Here is a 15623-nt window from a genome sequence, read left to right as displayed (position 1 = left end):
CCCATACATTGTAACATTTCCTCATACGAAAGTTGCTCAAGTCCACTACTTAAACACAGAAGCAAGTATTTTTATGCTCAACATACACTCAAGTTCCCTTCGATAAAACAAATAAAGCCTATCTGAACTACAAAAACAAGTCATTTGCAAAAGTGATTAATATGCACAGAGCTGGTCAGAATTCTAGTGAATTGGTTAAGTTTGTGTTCTAAAAATAAATACATACCTTTTCCTAAATGTGTATTTATACTCATGTATCTAGCAGTTCCTGTAAGGCTTTTGTGTTCTCGGTATGGTATGTGCTTCTTTGTCTCTGGATCTATATATTCTTTTGCCAAACCAAAATCTATAATATGAATAATTTGTTGAGTTTTGTTTCCTGGTCGTCCTATTAAGAAGTTTTCAGGTTTTACATCTCTGTATATTAAGTTCTTTGAATGAACATATTCCATTCGAGAAATCTATTAAACAGAATGAAAGAAAGTTTGTTTGTTTTTTACCACAACTATAGTAGCAGAACAAATAAAAACAAAAAATTGCTATATCTTTTCTGTCTTGAAAGAACATGTTTCTTCATGTGTCAAAATAAAAATGGAAGCTCTTCTTTCATTGAAACTTCTAGCTTTGGTTGAGGCTGCAACAGCAGGCACTCTTTTATGACTAGTGAGCAGCTAAGTGGCCTAGCACAAACAACAAAACACATGGACTGCTTCCCAGTCATTTTGCTGCTGCTCTATGCTGAACTTAAGCCATGGTTTGGTTTAATACATCATCTACATCCAGGCTGTCTCCAGACAAGCTACAAACTGTAACAAAACTTTCCCTCATGATCTATGATTGATGGTTTGCCTAGGGAGACCTGAACCATGAGTCAATGTTCTGATAACTCGTTAAGCCAAACTACAACACAGCAGCAAAACATCTGAGAAGCAAAGCAGCAATGTTCACTTCTTCGGGAGTACACACATTTGCTTCTTAGTGCTGAGTCACTGTGTGTGTTTCAATTACTCTTTGTTAAACTAAGTAGTCCTTGCATTCTGTCCATTAAGATTATTAGGCAACCACTTTTAAACTTTAATGCACTTAAGGAAAAAATGGCCAAGATGAGTGTGTAACACTTCTCAGAAAAAGGAAACTTGATTTTTAGAAAAAGGCTGCAAAATTTATTGTGAAGAAAATGGTTTTGTGATAAGAATTCAAACCTGCTTAGTAGAACCCCAGCACTGCCTTGTAAATTAAATGGGTGCTGAATGAACAGACCTCAAAATATTATGAAAATCTGCAGCTGAATTACATAATGCAGAAACTGGTACTGAACGTAGCATGCTGAAAATCAGTTTCTAGGTAGTACAACAATTAAAATGAGCCTGAAATATGAAGACAGTCCCAAGTGAAATCTCAGAAACCCAGACAGGATAAGGTCCAAGGAGGACTCCTGCAGAAGAATAGTTTGCACGGGGGTGGGGGGAGCGGTTGCATCGCTGTTTGGTCCTTTCCATGAATAACAGAGACAGAGCAATACAATTCACAAAGTTCAGATTTTCTACGTTCAAATGTTTTTCATCAGTGAGCATACAGCATCCTCAATTATATTTCATGCTAGGTCTAAAGGTAATGGTTTGTTTATTAATGTGTTTAGTTAAGTATAAAGATGTGGCTTGGATCCAGAGTAGCTCCTCTACAAACAAAAGGGCAGTTTGTGAAAAGCAGAGGTTGTCTCTAGTAAAAGCGGGATGGGAGGCAATATTTGCTGATTCCCCCTCCCCCCTCCAGCTATCTTCCACAATATTTCAGAGGTTCTTCCAACACTTTGAAGCAGGTTTTTAGTGGAATCTGTGTGAATCATCTGCCCTCCTTTCAATGACTAGAACTCTGCTCATAGGACCTCCATAGCCAACCCTTTGTCTTCATGACATCTAACAGTACCGTTCACAGAGAAATACAGTGGAAAACAACCCTAAAAAGTTTTAAGCAACCAGGTGACACATTCTTTCTGCATTTGCTCAAAGAATATCCAGCTAATACTGAATGGACCATTATTTAAAAAAGAAAATAGAAGTATACTCACCAACTGTATGGCTATCATAAGAACAGTTTTTAGAGAAAAAGTCCTATCACACAAGTCAAATAAATCTTCCAAACTAGGTCCCAGTAGTTCCAGCACCATAGCATTATACTTGCCACAAGGGCCAAAATAGTAAACCTGAGGTATTCCATCTGGGAAAATGAAATGAAACAGTCATTTCAACACACTTTTGTTCTAAGAACCATCTCACATTTCAACTGGAGAATAATTAAGACTATCTTACACAAAGATTTCCACAGACTTTAAGCTACTTATCACTATTAAGTTTCTTGTTTCAGGAAATATTTGATTCACTAAATAATTCTTAAGTTCTCCCTTTTCATTGTAGTTTGGGCTGTACCTGAAATATTATACTGAAATACTAGGTTTTGTAATCCTAGGAATATGCAGACTTAAATGTTGGTATTTAATTATTTGCTATGACAGGTTGCCAGTAATTGTGCACAATAACTTAATTACAAGATAAACATCCACACACAAGGTACACAATGAACTTTATGAAGCCCAACCTTATGGTATCTTGCAAAGTCTAGCACACTGTCTACTTAACGGTTGTCATGCACCACTGCCATCAAGATAAAATATAAAGTTACAACCAATGAATTTTAGTATTTTTACCAGAAGATGCTAGAATTTCTACCATTTTGCCCATGTCTATACTGAACATTGTCCATCATCTTCTGTTTGCTACAACAGAACCAAGGTTCTGCGGATTTCTAAATCCCACAAACTGTATCTATGGAGCTCAAGAATAAGCACTTCACAGTGCAGGAGAGCAATCAAGCTAACCTGAATCTAATAATACATTGCTCTTTCAGAACATGTATAGTTCAGACCTAAAACATTTATCTGGTTTGAGCCAGCGGCTCTGAAAAGTAAACAATCCCAGTGGCAATTTTATGAAACATTATCTAAAAGAGCATGCAATGGTGTATGAGCGATAGGTCTGCACTGTTATGCAGCTAAGCGTGTCTACTCAGAAATAAGTTCAACTGAATTCAATGGCACTTGCGTGGAAGTAAATGGTGTTGCAATTACAGCTTTAGATAATGCTCAGAGCAGACCCATTGAAATAAATGAATCTAAGTTGGCTATCACCATATGGATATAGGCAGATTATTCTATTGTTCATTCTCAGGGGTACATCAACAAGATATGCCTGTGCATCTCTTACTATCATCATCATCATCATCTATCTGTTATTACTATCAATAGTGGTTCAAAATCTGGACTAAAAGCTGTATGCCTGTGTTTATTTTTAAAAATGCTGTAAGACCCCAAATAAACTGTATTTTCCAACAGCAGATATGTAAAGTTATAGTGCTTCCTAATGCTCCTTAACTTAGTGTACCAGTTTTCCTTGGCCAAAGAAAAAGCTACAAATGATTTGTGGTGTATTTTATTCAAAGCATGTTTCAGAGAACATGTTTTCTGTGAAGAGCCTGTGGCCCATGGAAAACAATCAAGTGCCATAATCAAAAGTAGGCAGTGCCTTGGGCGGGGGGGGGGGGAATCAGTGGGAGTGGTATACTTTATTTGCGACCTCTATTTTCAGCTACCCCTCCCCTTCCTTTCTCTCTGATCCCTCTGTCAGTGCTGAAAGAAAATATTGAAGCTCAGCATTGGAAACAGCTTGTGAAGAGATACCAGAGATTGCCTGCTTTTCTCCCATTCAACCTTTACCCAGCTAGCTACAGAACATATACAAAATTCTACATCAAGTGGAGCTGAAAAATCAAGAATTAGCCTAAACCTATTGTCATATGGGGCATTTTCATCTATCTTGCAATAGGTGGAAAGTGTGTGCTGGCTTAACAATGCTCCATTAGTCAGCAAGCAGCAGCAATGTCTTCTGCAGACACAGGACACTTCACAGAAAGGCAGGCCCTGTTGGCAGCAAATCCCTTCCAAATCAGGTGAGCTTCCCCATGCATTAAGGTGGCAGCTGGGAGCCAAGTCACATTTGCTCATGAGAATCCAACACTGCACTTGTTACTGGTGCTGGCCAAAACCTAATGACATCAAGAAATGGATCCTGACAAGATCAGGTACCAGGTACATCAAACAAACAAAAAGGCTTCTGGCCAACTGTCTGGGATGCTGTAGTTGTATGCTGCATTGCAGACCTTGCATTGAACAGGGTACTATACTAGATAAGCTCCGAGAAGCCTTTCAAATCTAATTCTATAGTTCTAGTAGCTGAAGACAGAGTTTCAGTCACATGCCCTACATTGGATCTTTTTGATGCTTTGGGGGGATCCTCAAAGGTAGCTTACCCATATTGTACCAGTATCACTATGCTGCTTTCATTCCAACACAACAAAGTTGGGGAACTAGTGGGCTGGATGGAGCCTATGGATCCTCCCCTTCCAGCCCACAACACCCACTCTTTGTGCCACCCCCACCAGCAGGTTTTAGGCTGAAAAGAACTTCTTATTGAAACCAATAGCTGCCTTTATTTTAAAGCCCAATTATGGTATGGGGGCTAGACTTGTAGAACAGACCCCCTCAGTAACTCCAAGTAGTTTAGGAAAGTGTCTGAAATCTATCTACATGATACATACAGATAGAGGATGCTGCTAATGACCAACACGCAAAACATTTCTACTGAATAATATATACAAAGTACTTTATCATATTAAGCTGTTTTGTTGTCAAAGTTAACATCCAGTTTCTTGTTCACAGAACTATGAACTAAACATCATCAAAATATAGTAGAAAATACAACAAACAATGCCCTCTGATGCTTCACTACTGTGGTTCAAATTTAGGCGGCCAACAATTCTCCTAACAATGTCAACTAAAAGTCTGACATGAATGCAATCAGTTATAATAGACATCTTCTTTTGTAACAGCAGTATAGAAGATATAATCATAAATAGTTTTGTCATCTACATACACTAAGCTCTTGTTCTAGATGAAAAATATTAGCAACCTAAGTTGCATTAGTCTGGTTCTCATATCTCATTAAATCAGTTTAAATGAAAGGTGGTTTTATGTGAACAAGGACTATGCTGGTGCACGCTGCTAGATCACAGGCATTTTGGTTTTCCCCAGTTCCTGCTGCTGCTACACTGGCAAGGAAAACAGCAAAACAAACCATGAGTAAAGAGCAAGTGAATAAACCATGAAACCAGGTTCTGCCAAAACAACAAGTCAGGCTATGACTTTGTTTCTTATCCAGCACAGCAGGAGCGGAGAGAGAAGTGCCTGCAATTTCAGGATTGTATACCAGCATTCTGCTTGCTCTTGTTAAACCACATTTTATTTTAACTCCAATTTAATATGATTTGCAAGCCAGGCATTCATCTACTGCAATTTGGGCAACAAAGAAAAACTAGAAACTTTATTTTCAAACAAGCTGTGATATATGTTGGTCATCTTGGGTTTTGGAGAACATGCAACATCAGCAAGCAGAACATGGAATTGATGCAAAACCTGTAAGAAAGCTCTTTGGCATACTATTTCTTACATAAATCATAGCAGCATATTGGATTTGCAATATAATTTCAATCTATTCAAACCTACTACCTCAGGGGTTACCGCTATAATTAAGGACAATGAAGACTAAACAGTACTGAAAGAAGTGGGAAGAGATTTGGTGAGGCATAACTAAATAGAAATGAGTGAACAACCAATTCCTACTGCTCCCAGAACACTAGTTTTGACATCTTTATTTCAGTGGATTCCAGGTAGATTTTTAAGAACTTCAGACTCGACAAATGTATAAGGCAAACACTTTCTATTCCCTGCATTTCTGGCTTCTTGGTTCCTGTCATTCCTACGGGGGGGGGGGTGCATTTTCTTATGATACGCAGGGTAGAAGTTATCCAAAGAGGAGTACTGTCTAAATTTATTATAAGCTACTGTGTAGCACCTTATCCTATGACCGACTTCCATAATGATAGGCATAAAATACACACATGGAAGACAGCCAGTAAGGTCTGCACCCAGTTCTGGTCATGGAGAACAGCAGAAGCATATTTTCTGAACACAGCTGCCTCACCAAAGTATTACACTTTGGTCTTTGAGCTACATTTTATACTACTCACATAAGGTCAAACTGAATGTTATATACTATATTGCAATATGGAATTAAATCTCAGCAACACTTTCTCCAAAGCAGCCTTGCAAGGATCGAGGTACCTAACTTTCACTGGCAGATGTTTTTCCTCTGAAAAATGTATTTCCATAGGGTAAACACATATGCTGAACGCTGGCCAGAGTCAAAGAAATCTGAGCGATTTCAACGGAAAATTGTCATCAGGCTATGCTAGATGTAGCTTCAATGAACTGTGTAGCAAGTACCTGTGACTATTAATATAAACCAAGGACATTAAATATACTTGTGTGTGATAAAATGCACAAATATTTACATATCAAATTGTGGGACTTTTATTAACCAATCTATATCCTCATTATTGTAGTACTTCACATTATGCTACAACTTGCTAAATTATACTTACCACCAGATCCTAACTGCTTGTAGAATCTGTATTCCAAGTGCAGCTGTGGTGCTCTTGACTTCATTGGCTCCTGAAGAGACCAAGATTTTAGATTTTAAAAGTCAAGTTCTCAACTCAACAATGTTAATGTGACTGCTATCTGAAGAAATATATTTCCAATTTTCTTTCAGCCGAAAGAGGCTTTGACAATATTTACTTTCTTAAACCCATTTATCACAGTGCAATACTGATAATACAATATTTACACCTCATTTAATTTGTACTCCATAATGCATATAGAACTGTCATTTCAAAACTGTTTCTTTGGGATTGGGAAGAAACACTGGATGCCAAAGGCAGAATTAAAATATATGCAATGTCTGGAGGTGCTGTTAATTTAGCAATTACAGGAGTAGAAATCTCAGTTTCAAAGGAACACAGGCCACTAGCAGCCAGGAAAAGCATATGGGCACAAACATGCGCCTACTGCAATAGTAACTTCCCCAAGTGATCCCTCTTCCAAGGCAAGCAACTGTTTTGAGTGCCCCCTAACATAAAAATCTCACGTTAGGTCAATGTACACAGTATTTATTTTCTCTTCCTTGATCCTCTGAAACAGGGAGGACCACTCCACTCCCCTTTTCTAAATATCTTCTAGTCCACCTTTTCACCAGACACCACTTCAGTAAAAGGGTGGAGGAAGAGGGAGACAGAGATGATTTCCTTTCACAGCCAAACTCCCCAGATTTTAATCACACAGCTAATCCCAAAGGCGATTGGGACAAATCAAAGCGTCTGTGCTTTCCCTTTGGTTATTAACAATGGCGGGGGGGTGCGCACAAATACGTGCACGTCCAAAACTCAAGGCATTAGATACAATGCCATGTAGAGTAACACTGCTGAAATATAAAGATCAGTAACACTAAATAAAGTATTTAACAGGAGCAAATCATAGGCAACCAAAAAGCTTAGAAAATATGGAACAATACTACAAGGGGCAGAACACAGATCTTCAGTGAAATGCTGGCACTCTTGACCCAATGACAAGATTGACTAGAAAGGGTCAGCAGAAGCATAGGCCATATTGTCAATTATTATTAATTTATTTATACCCTGCCCATCTGACTGGGTTGCCCCAGCCACTGTGGGTGGCTTCCAGCGTATCTAAAAACATAATACTGTAAAACATTACACATTTTAAAAGGTTGCACATGTTTTTCAAAGCACTGAGAGAAACTACCCAGATAATCTGTTTAGGTATGAGCTTTGTAATAGCAAGAAGTTTCTTTTTTTAGTATTTATCACCAAGACGTTAAATTAATTGCCATTTTCTGTAGGGCTGTGGCAGAGGGAATGAGCATGTGCTGGTGTTCCATGTTGCCAAAAATTGCTTGGAAAAATGCTGGGCCCGTTGGAGTGCTAAGCCAGTACTGAGCCAGTCATCTGAGTAGCTTGAAAATATTAAACTATACATATTAGCAAAAAGCTTTGATGAAACGTATTTTAACCATTGGTATACTGAATAATAAATGATTTGTTGTATCATGGAAAAGTGGAAGTAGCTGGCAACTGTGTGATCTCTGAATAAGGCCTGTAACTCTTTCATTTTGGATACAACTTGTTGAAAGCAAGCATTATTTAGTTTATGAAAATCTAAGAGCTTGTAATTATTAATGAGTGTCAACTTACCAGCTTAATTGCCACATATTCATTTGTATACAAATTTTTTCCTTGAAAGATAAGAAACAAGAATGTCAGATTTCATACCTCTGTAATATGTATATATATATATAGGTGGCAAAACGTCTACATTGAAATAAAAAGTTGATGGAACTTGCCCATTTACTTCAATATGTAAAGTCTGTCAAACTCTTATTGACCATGAAAAATCAACATTTTATTAGTATACTATCAATCTGCACTGGGTATTAAATACAATAAAGCTAGTTAAAGAAAACTAATGTGCAGCAGCTGATAGCTTCAGACACACACTTGTTCCTTTAGCTATTTGTTTATCTTTCAGCATTGAAAATTGTTACTTTAAGAAGTATAGCCTCTTTTAGTTTGTACAGATGGGAACTAACAATTACACACACAGAAAATCACACCACACAGAAAATCACAATGCTTACCTAAACACAGGCTTGGACTCTAGCTTTCATTCAGTGAATGAAACTAAGATCACTGAAGGGGGGATCTTTCACTCCCCACTTGCAGACACCAGTGCTGCTATAAAATCTATTTTGGAAATTGGATGAGAATTGGGAATGGTTTACGGGGCTGCACAGGAATCTGTTCAAGTTGCCCTCCCCCACGCCTTACATAAATGAAGGGGCAATTTAGGATCCAAGGCATAGTAACTGCATAATCGTATCTGCATTTTATTAACACACAATGATGAACTATGCAACCAATGAAATACAATACAGTTTAAAGAAGCTTAACTGATTATTCTGAGCATGCAATGTTTATTAATTGTTTAGTCAACCATAAACAATTTCTGAAAATTATTCCAGTACGAACAATAAGCAAACCTAAACAAGTTAATGACCTTATAACCCTTTTAAACTGTAAAGCCTTGATTAAAGTGTTTAATTACAACACATATCAACACAATTTCCCCTAATACGTTAGCTGCCCTTTAACTAAAATTATATAGAGATATCACAAAAGGTAGTTAAAGGATTGCAGAGTTCTACCTAAACAACAGGGGAGGGGTTACTTTTTTCCACTGAAGAGTGTAAAGTAAAAATATCAGGACATTGCACTTTACTTATTAACATAAAGTTACAAATTCCAACAGAAAGACAGACTTTGCCTGCTTTTCCCAATAATGTTTATGCCACTTAACTGTTCCATGAGTAGCTTAACTTGAAAGGACAAGACCGTCAATGATCATAAATAGTATTTTTGCTGGATTTACTTTTATATTTCTAGAACTGAAACAAATGTGGATATTTCTATGGCCAAAATATTGGGAAATTATAGAACATGAGGAGGGAAAAGTGAAATTGCAGAGTTATGAGAAATTGAAGTTCAAAGTAAGAGATTGGCTTCATTATCACCAGATAAATGAAGTTTTCAAACTGGACAGGAAAACTGGCTTCCAGGTGGAGAGGTCAAAATTAGAAACAGAGCTATTGGAACCCAATACTAAGAATCTGTCAAGAATGTATAACTTGCTGTTGAAATGGAATACACAGGATGAGACGGTTAAATCAGCTATGATTAAATGGGCACAAGACACTGGGCATGACATTATGTTTGCTGACTGGGAACAGTTATGGACTACCGGTATAAAGTTTACGGCATGTAATGCCTTAAGAGAGAACATTATGAAAATGATCTACAGGTGGTACATGACCCCAGTCAAGCTTGCAAAAATTTATCATACGCCCAATAATAAATGTTGGAAATGTAAGGAAACTGAAGGTACTTTCTACCACCTTTGGTGGACGTGCCCAAGGATCAAGGTCTTCTGGGAAATGATTTATAATGAAATGAAAAAGGTGCTTAGATGCACTTTCGTGAAGAAACCAGAAGCCTTCCTCCTGGGCATGGTGGGCCAATTGGTGTCAAGGAAAGATAGGACGTTTTTTATGTATGCTACAACAGCAGCAAGAGTACTTTTAGCAAAGTATTGGAAGACACAAGAGCTACCCACACTGGAAGAATGGCAGACCAAGGTGATAGACTACATGGGACTGGCTGAGATGACTGGCAGAATCCGTGACCAAGGGAAAGAGACGGTGGACGAAGATTGGAAGAAATTTAAAGTTTATCTTAAGAACTGTTGTAAAATTAATGAGTGTTAAAATGTCTTGGGTAATGCAAAATAGAATTGCAGTGACAAACAAATGGATATGAGAAAAAAGATTTAAAGAAAGTGCTATAAGTAATTGAAATTAGGGGTTGCTGGAAAGATTTAAAACAGGGATGCAGAAAGGGGAGGTATGGGGAAGTCGCTGAAAGAAGGATTAAGGAAAAAAAGGTTAAGAAATTATACGTGTTTATATGTTTGTTTGTCTATGTATTGTGATGTATTGTCTTTTATTATGTGTTGAAAAACCAATAAAAAATTTATAAAAAAAAACAACAAATGTGGATATTTCTAAGTCAATGAGGAGCACTTTTTTATCCCAATAATTTGTATTGTTTCAGTACAGTATAAGGACAACAACAAAACAACTCAAATAGGAAACATTAGTCCAGTTACACAGAGTAGACTCCACAACTTTACAATCACAAGTCCATCCCCACTGTGCAATCTATGAGTACAAAAACAAAAATCCCAGGGACACTACTTATTGACATATCCACAGGAGCATTTAGCTTTGATGGGCAATTATTTTAAATAAGTGACCAGTTCAGCATATATTTTAATATTAGATAGAACTTACTGAAGTTCATCCCTTCCATACTCTGGTTTCACCTCAGATCGTATAAATCTTTCGCCTTTTACAAAATTTAGTTTATTAACTATATGTTCCATTAATCAATGTTTCAGCATATAGTCAAAACCTAAAGCTATTTTGAGGTTTATAGAAAGGCAAGACAACAACAACAAAAATAATAATAATCAAGCCTTTCACTACCAACAACACTTTGCTATTTTATCTATAAATAACAATTAGTTAGAATCACTATGAAGCTTTTAGCATGAAGCAAGAGGCTAGATGAATGCCGACATCATCAAAAAAGAGTTACTCATTTTTCCTCCCAGACACCTGCCCCATAAACCATAATCTCAGATGATAGTCATATTGGGTTCAGGTAATACAATTTTGTTGCACCATAGTAGCTGCCAAAAAGTAAGCATGGCCCTCTACTGCTTGGACTTATTCTTGTGTCAGTAACAGGTGAATATTTTGCTCATAGTTATATCCACCATCAAGAGTCTTTCATCCTTGAGGGCCACTGGCACGGCTGTGGGAGAAATCATGTAACCCTGACTACTGATATGATTGGGACATCCATATGTTATTGATGTGATGTCATGAATCTGTTTTTCTTTTTTGCTAACTGGTGTGTCAACAAAGTATTTTTCAGTTAAAGTGGGAGAAATTTTGTGAACCAGAAAAGAATATTTTATTCTTTAAGAAATGGTAGAAAGTAGCATAGGTGAGCCAGCTGTTTCCTGGCTTCATGAGCAGCTGCTCAATCATAGCCTCAAAGGTTATGAGAAATGTGGAGCTGGCGCTCCTTAAGGAGTTGGAGCAGAGCCTTTTCATTAGCTTTATCATTAATCATACTCTGAAGAAAAAAAATATACTAAAGCTTTTAGTTTCTAAATCTAAACACATTTACTAGGGAGCAAGTCCTACTGAACACAGTGGAATTTGCTTCTCAGTAATATTAATATGCATAGGCTTGTGCTGTAAGTCTTACATGCGGAACAAAATTACTTACTAAAACAAAACATATCATAGGCAACATGCAAGTGAATGAATGAGTTGTGTCTAAAGGAGGAGAGATGAAGCTCTCTGTCCTTTCCTCCCTCCAGCAGCCTCTTCTGTTTCAATTCTAGGCCTAGAGGAGAGTACTTTGCTGCCTCTACATCAAGTGTAGAGTTCAAATGGGCTTCCAGACAGAAAAATGGAATGCTCTATCCCAATCACTAGTAGCCCCCTGCATGTGTTCGCATGTGACATGGAATATAAAAAGTACCCTTCTCCAAATCCAGTACAGAAACCAAGGGATGTGCTATTCGTCTGATCCTGTGGGATGCACTTCTATGCTGGACGTGGAGGAGGGAACCCCACTGTTCTCTACACCTGGCATGAAAAATAAACCTGTAGTTTTATTTGTATTGTGCTGGCCTATTTCTTATGCATAAAGTGTGACCCTCTGATGTCAGCCCCTTTTATAAGTAGCATGCTAGTAATTTGTGGACTTGTTGGGAAGCCTGCATTTTATATTTGCTGAAATGAGAATCAGTTTGGGAGTATGATGAGGACAGCTTCCGAGATAGATGTTCTTTTAGGCACTATTGCAATGCAGATGGAACTGGCACATGTGCTTAGATAGTATGGCTTGCTCTTATTCATTTCATTACAGAAGACCACTTTATAAAAAGTACTCCTTTTTCCAATCATAAGACATAGATAAATTTAAAGATATATGTGAAACAAATTTGGCAGCCATCTTAAAAAAATAAAAGTGGGATAAGCCTGCTAGCCTGACGTTAAAATGAAATTTGTTTCAATAAAATGTTTCAGAGCAATAGTGAAGTATATACACTCAACACTTGATGTGCCTAAATTTAAAATCCATACTGAGGCATGGAAGCCACACAGTGGCCTTTGGCCTGTGACTGTTTCAGCATCACTTCTTTCACAAAGTTATTGAGAAGAAACAGAAGGGTACAAATATGATCAGTATTCTCTCCTCATACCTCCAGTTTGATAACTGATCACAGCTTATATAAATGAAATTAGTACACAATACTTGTTGGTCTTTTTTTCCCCTCCTTCTTTTTTGCATAGACTGTATTTGTTGATTGTATGTGCTTATATTTATAATAAAAGCTCGAACAACCAATGTGATGATTATTCTGCTTCTAAAATTTTGAGTTAGTAACTTAGAAATATAGCAATTAACATATATTTAGCACCATGTTATTTGACTAGTCCAGACATAACAATACTGACATAATAAACCACAAGTTAATTAAGGGCAGTGGATTACATGCCCCTTCTCCTGTGCTGCTTCTGCAATTTCTTTAAAACAGTTTCTCCATTATGTGAGAAACAGGGAACTGTAATAATGTCACTTTACTAACTAGAATTGAAGGGTGTCCCAAAGGAAAGTAATCTAGGTCCCAACCTTATAAGTACGAGGACCTGTATGCTAATTGTTCTGCCCTTGCCCCACAGGTCCACCATCTTGGAGAGTGCCACATCATGGACACTGAACCGTACCTCTCCGTAGCAGCAGGGTAAAGCAGGAAGTGGGTGAACATTGCCATATGCACTACGTGTAGGGGTGTGATGTCAGCCTGGCAGGCACAAAGGCCCACATGGTGGACTGCCCCAAGGAGCTTGGGCATAGGGCCTCCCAAAAGGACACAGGTTGCACCACTGGGGGGGGCAGTGATGTCATGTGCAGGGAACTATTAAAAGGAGTTTCTTTCCTTCTTTCAGCAGGCATTGCTAAAATGGTTAAAATACCCTCTTCAGCAGGAGATTCTGAGACACAGCCCTACCTGAATCGTGGAGGGGAGAATGTCTCAAAACCACCTGCAAAATGGGAGGAATTTTCACCAGTGGAAGATGGGAGGCTAGCACATGGTGGCACCTGCAGGGAGACTTTCCAGTGCTGAGTTCCAAAAGTTGGGTCAGGGCAAGCAAGTTCAAGACCATCTTGTCACTGGTCTTAAAGACAAAAGTGGTTCCAATGTGTGGTAACCCAGCACACTCGGGCAAGATTCTTGAAAGTAAGGTTCACATAGGTGTCCATGAACCACCTATGATGCTTTTGTGCTATGCACTCTCACACTCCAGAGGGGCCTGCTGGGAAGGCTCCAGGGGCAGTCTGTTTCAATGAAGAATGCTGGTGGGAGGGGGACACAGTGGCTGCAATGGTGGCAAGGAGCGGTAGAAAAACAATGGGAGGGAAGAAATAGGAGAGACAGAATGAGAAGGGAGGAGAGAAGGAAGGAGTGAATAAATAAATAAATAAATAAATAAATAAATAAATAAATAGATAGATAGAGAGGTGTGAATAATGCCCAGTCCCTTACCCAGCCCTACACAGCCACCACTGCAAGGGACCCAGGACTCTACGTGTTAAAAGTTGCCATGGCTGCAGCAGCAGAGCAGGTGCCAGTACAGCCACCCTCTCTCTCCTCCCCATTTTTGGATGAGAGCCTGATGCTCAGTTTATGCCCAGTCTTCACAGGCTTTTGCAGAGCACTTGTGATTAATTCCATGGCCCACTAGGGGTCCGCAGCCCACAGATTGGAAACCTCAGAGCTACAGTTCCCCTTTTCAAACATAATGGGGAAAGTGATTTAAAGAAACCATAATAGAAATACTAGGGTCAAGCCAGGAAAGCAGTGGGAAGCATACTGCGTCAATGCTCACTCAAGGCTTAAAAAACTTATTATTTAAAATAATGAATGAATGAATGAATGGTTTATTAATCCAATACTGTTAAGTCCAAACCTACCCATTCTTTAAATAAAATGCATAGCAATGAAAATAAGGGCCTACGTGTAAAAATAAGATAGAATGCCACTTCCACTCCTGGAATTCAACACAAATCAAGACCAACGATGACGGAAGATCCAAAGTTCAATATTCGATAATCTATTGTACCCAAAGAGCCAACCTGCAATCTATGTACTCAAATGAATATTCCTACCACAGCATATGGCATGGATTCATTCAAGGGTCCAAAAATTACATTCCCAAGATATCAGAAATGTACTGCCTTTACACTATGCTGACAAATCTATAGTAACTACCAGCAGTCATAATTTTGTATTATAGTCTAAATAAACAGACCTCATTATTTTGAAATGAAGCAAAGTTAACATACAACACAGATTTGAATGTTTCAAAGGCATGTGCATCCAAAATTAAATGAGCAGAATCTTACCTAATCGTAGCTCTCCAAAATTGCCACATCCAATTTTTTTTCCAACTCTAAAGTTAGGTCCAACCATTAACACTCCAGAGTTTGAAGAGCTGCTGCCTCGTGGATTGTGACTTGATCGTCCACTAGGCCTTGCCATTCTATCATCCAGTTTGTCCTTGTCTTTCTTTTTGCTATCCATATCAAGTTTACGGTACTCCACTTTGAACTTCTTTCCCCTTTCAAGACAGGCAAGCTCAAATGGGGTAAAGTAGAAATGGACACATCACTAGTTAAGTGCTCCAGCTAGTTACTGTGAGTCAGCAAGCTGCTGCTGGCAGTCACTGCTTGTGTATTCATCCCATTCGCAAAGTATTCTTCGTTCGTAGTTGTTACAGGAAAATATAATCTCAGTAGATCTTCTATCAGCACCATTTACTGGTTTTTAAAGTGCTTCTGTAACAACAACAACAACAACAACGTTTATTAATCAAGCATGTAAGGACAAAGGTATA

General features: G+C 38.2%; 1 protein-coding gene across 9 annotated transcripts in view; it reads right to left on the bottom strand.

The window, feature by feature from the left end:
- The window catches only part of CSNK1G3 (casein kinase 1 gamma 3), a 56357-nt gene that overhangs the window by 24797 nt on the left and 15937 nt on the right, over positions 1-15623 (bottom strand). For all 9 annotated transcript variants that reach the window (XM_083577026.1, XM_083577029.1, XM_083577023.1 and 6 more), the window contains exons 3-7: positions 15133-15564; positions 8221-8261; positions 6553-6622; positions 2069-2217; positions 227-461 (exon numbers count right to left, since the gene is read on the bottom strand). In XM_083577026.1, coding sequence (XP_083433152.1) covers positions 227-461; positions 2069-2217; positions 6553-6622; positions 8221-8261; positions 15133-15310 — 673 coding nt within the window. In that variant the 5' untranslated portion in view covers positions 15311-15564. The remainder of the gene's footprint in view (positions 1-226; positions 462-2068; positions 2218-6552; positions 6623-8220; positions 8262-15132; positions 15565-15623) is intronic.

This window comes from Podarcis filfolensis (genome assembly GCF_964270895.1).
Source record: "Podarcis filfolensis genome assembly, chromosome: 11".
Taxonomy (NCBI): Eukaryota; Metazoa; Chordata; class Lepidosauria; order Squamata; family Lacertidae; genus Podarcis; species Podarcis filfolensis.
The sequence above is the reverse complement of the archived record's forward strand: the minus strand, read 5'-3'. Positions and strand labels throughout refer to the sequence as shown.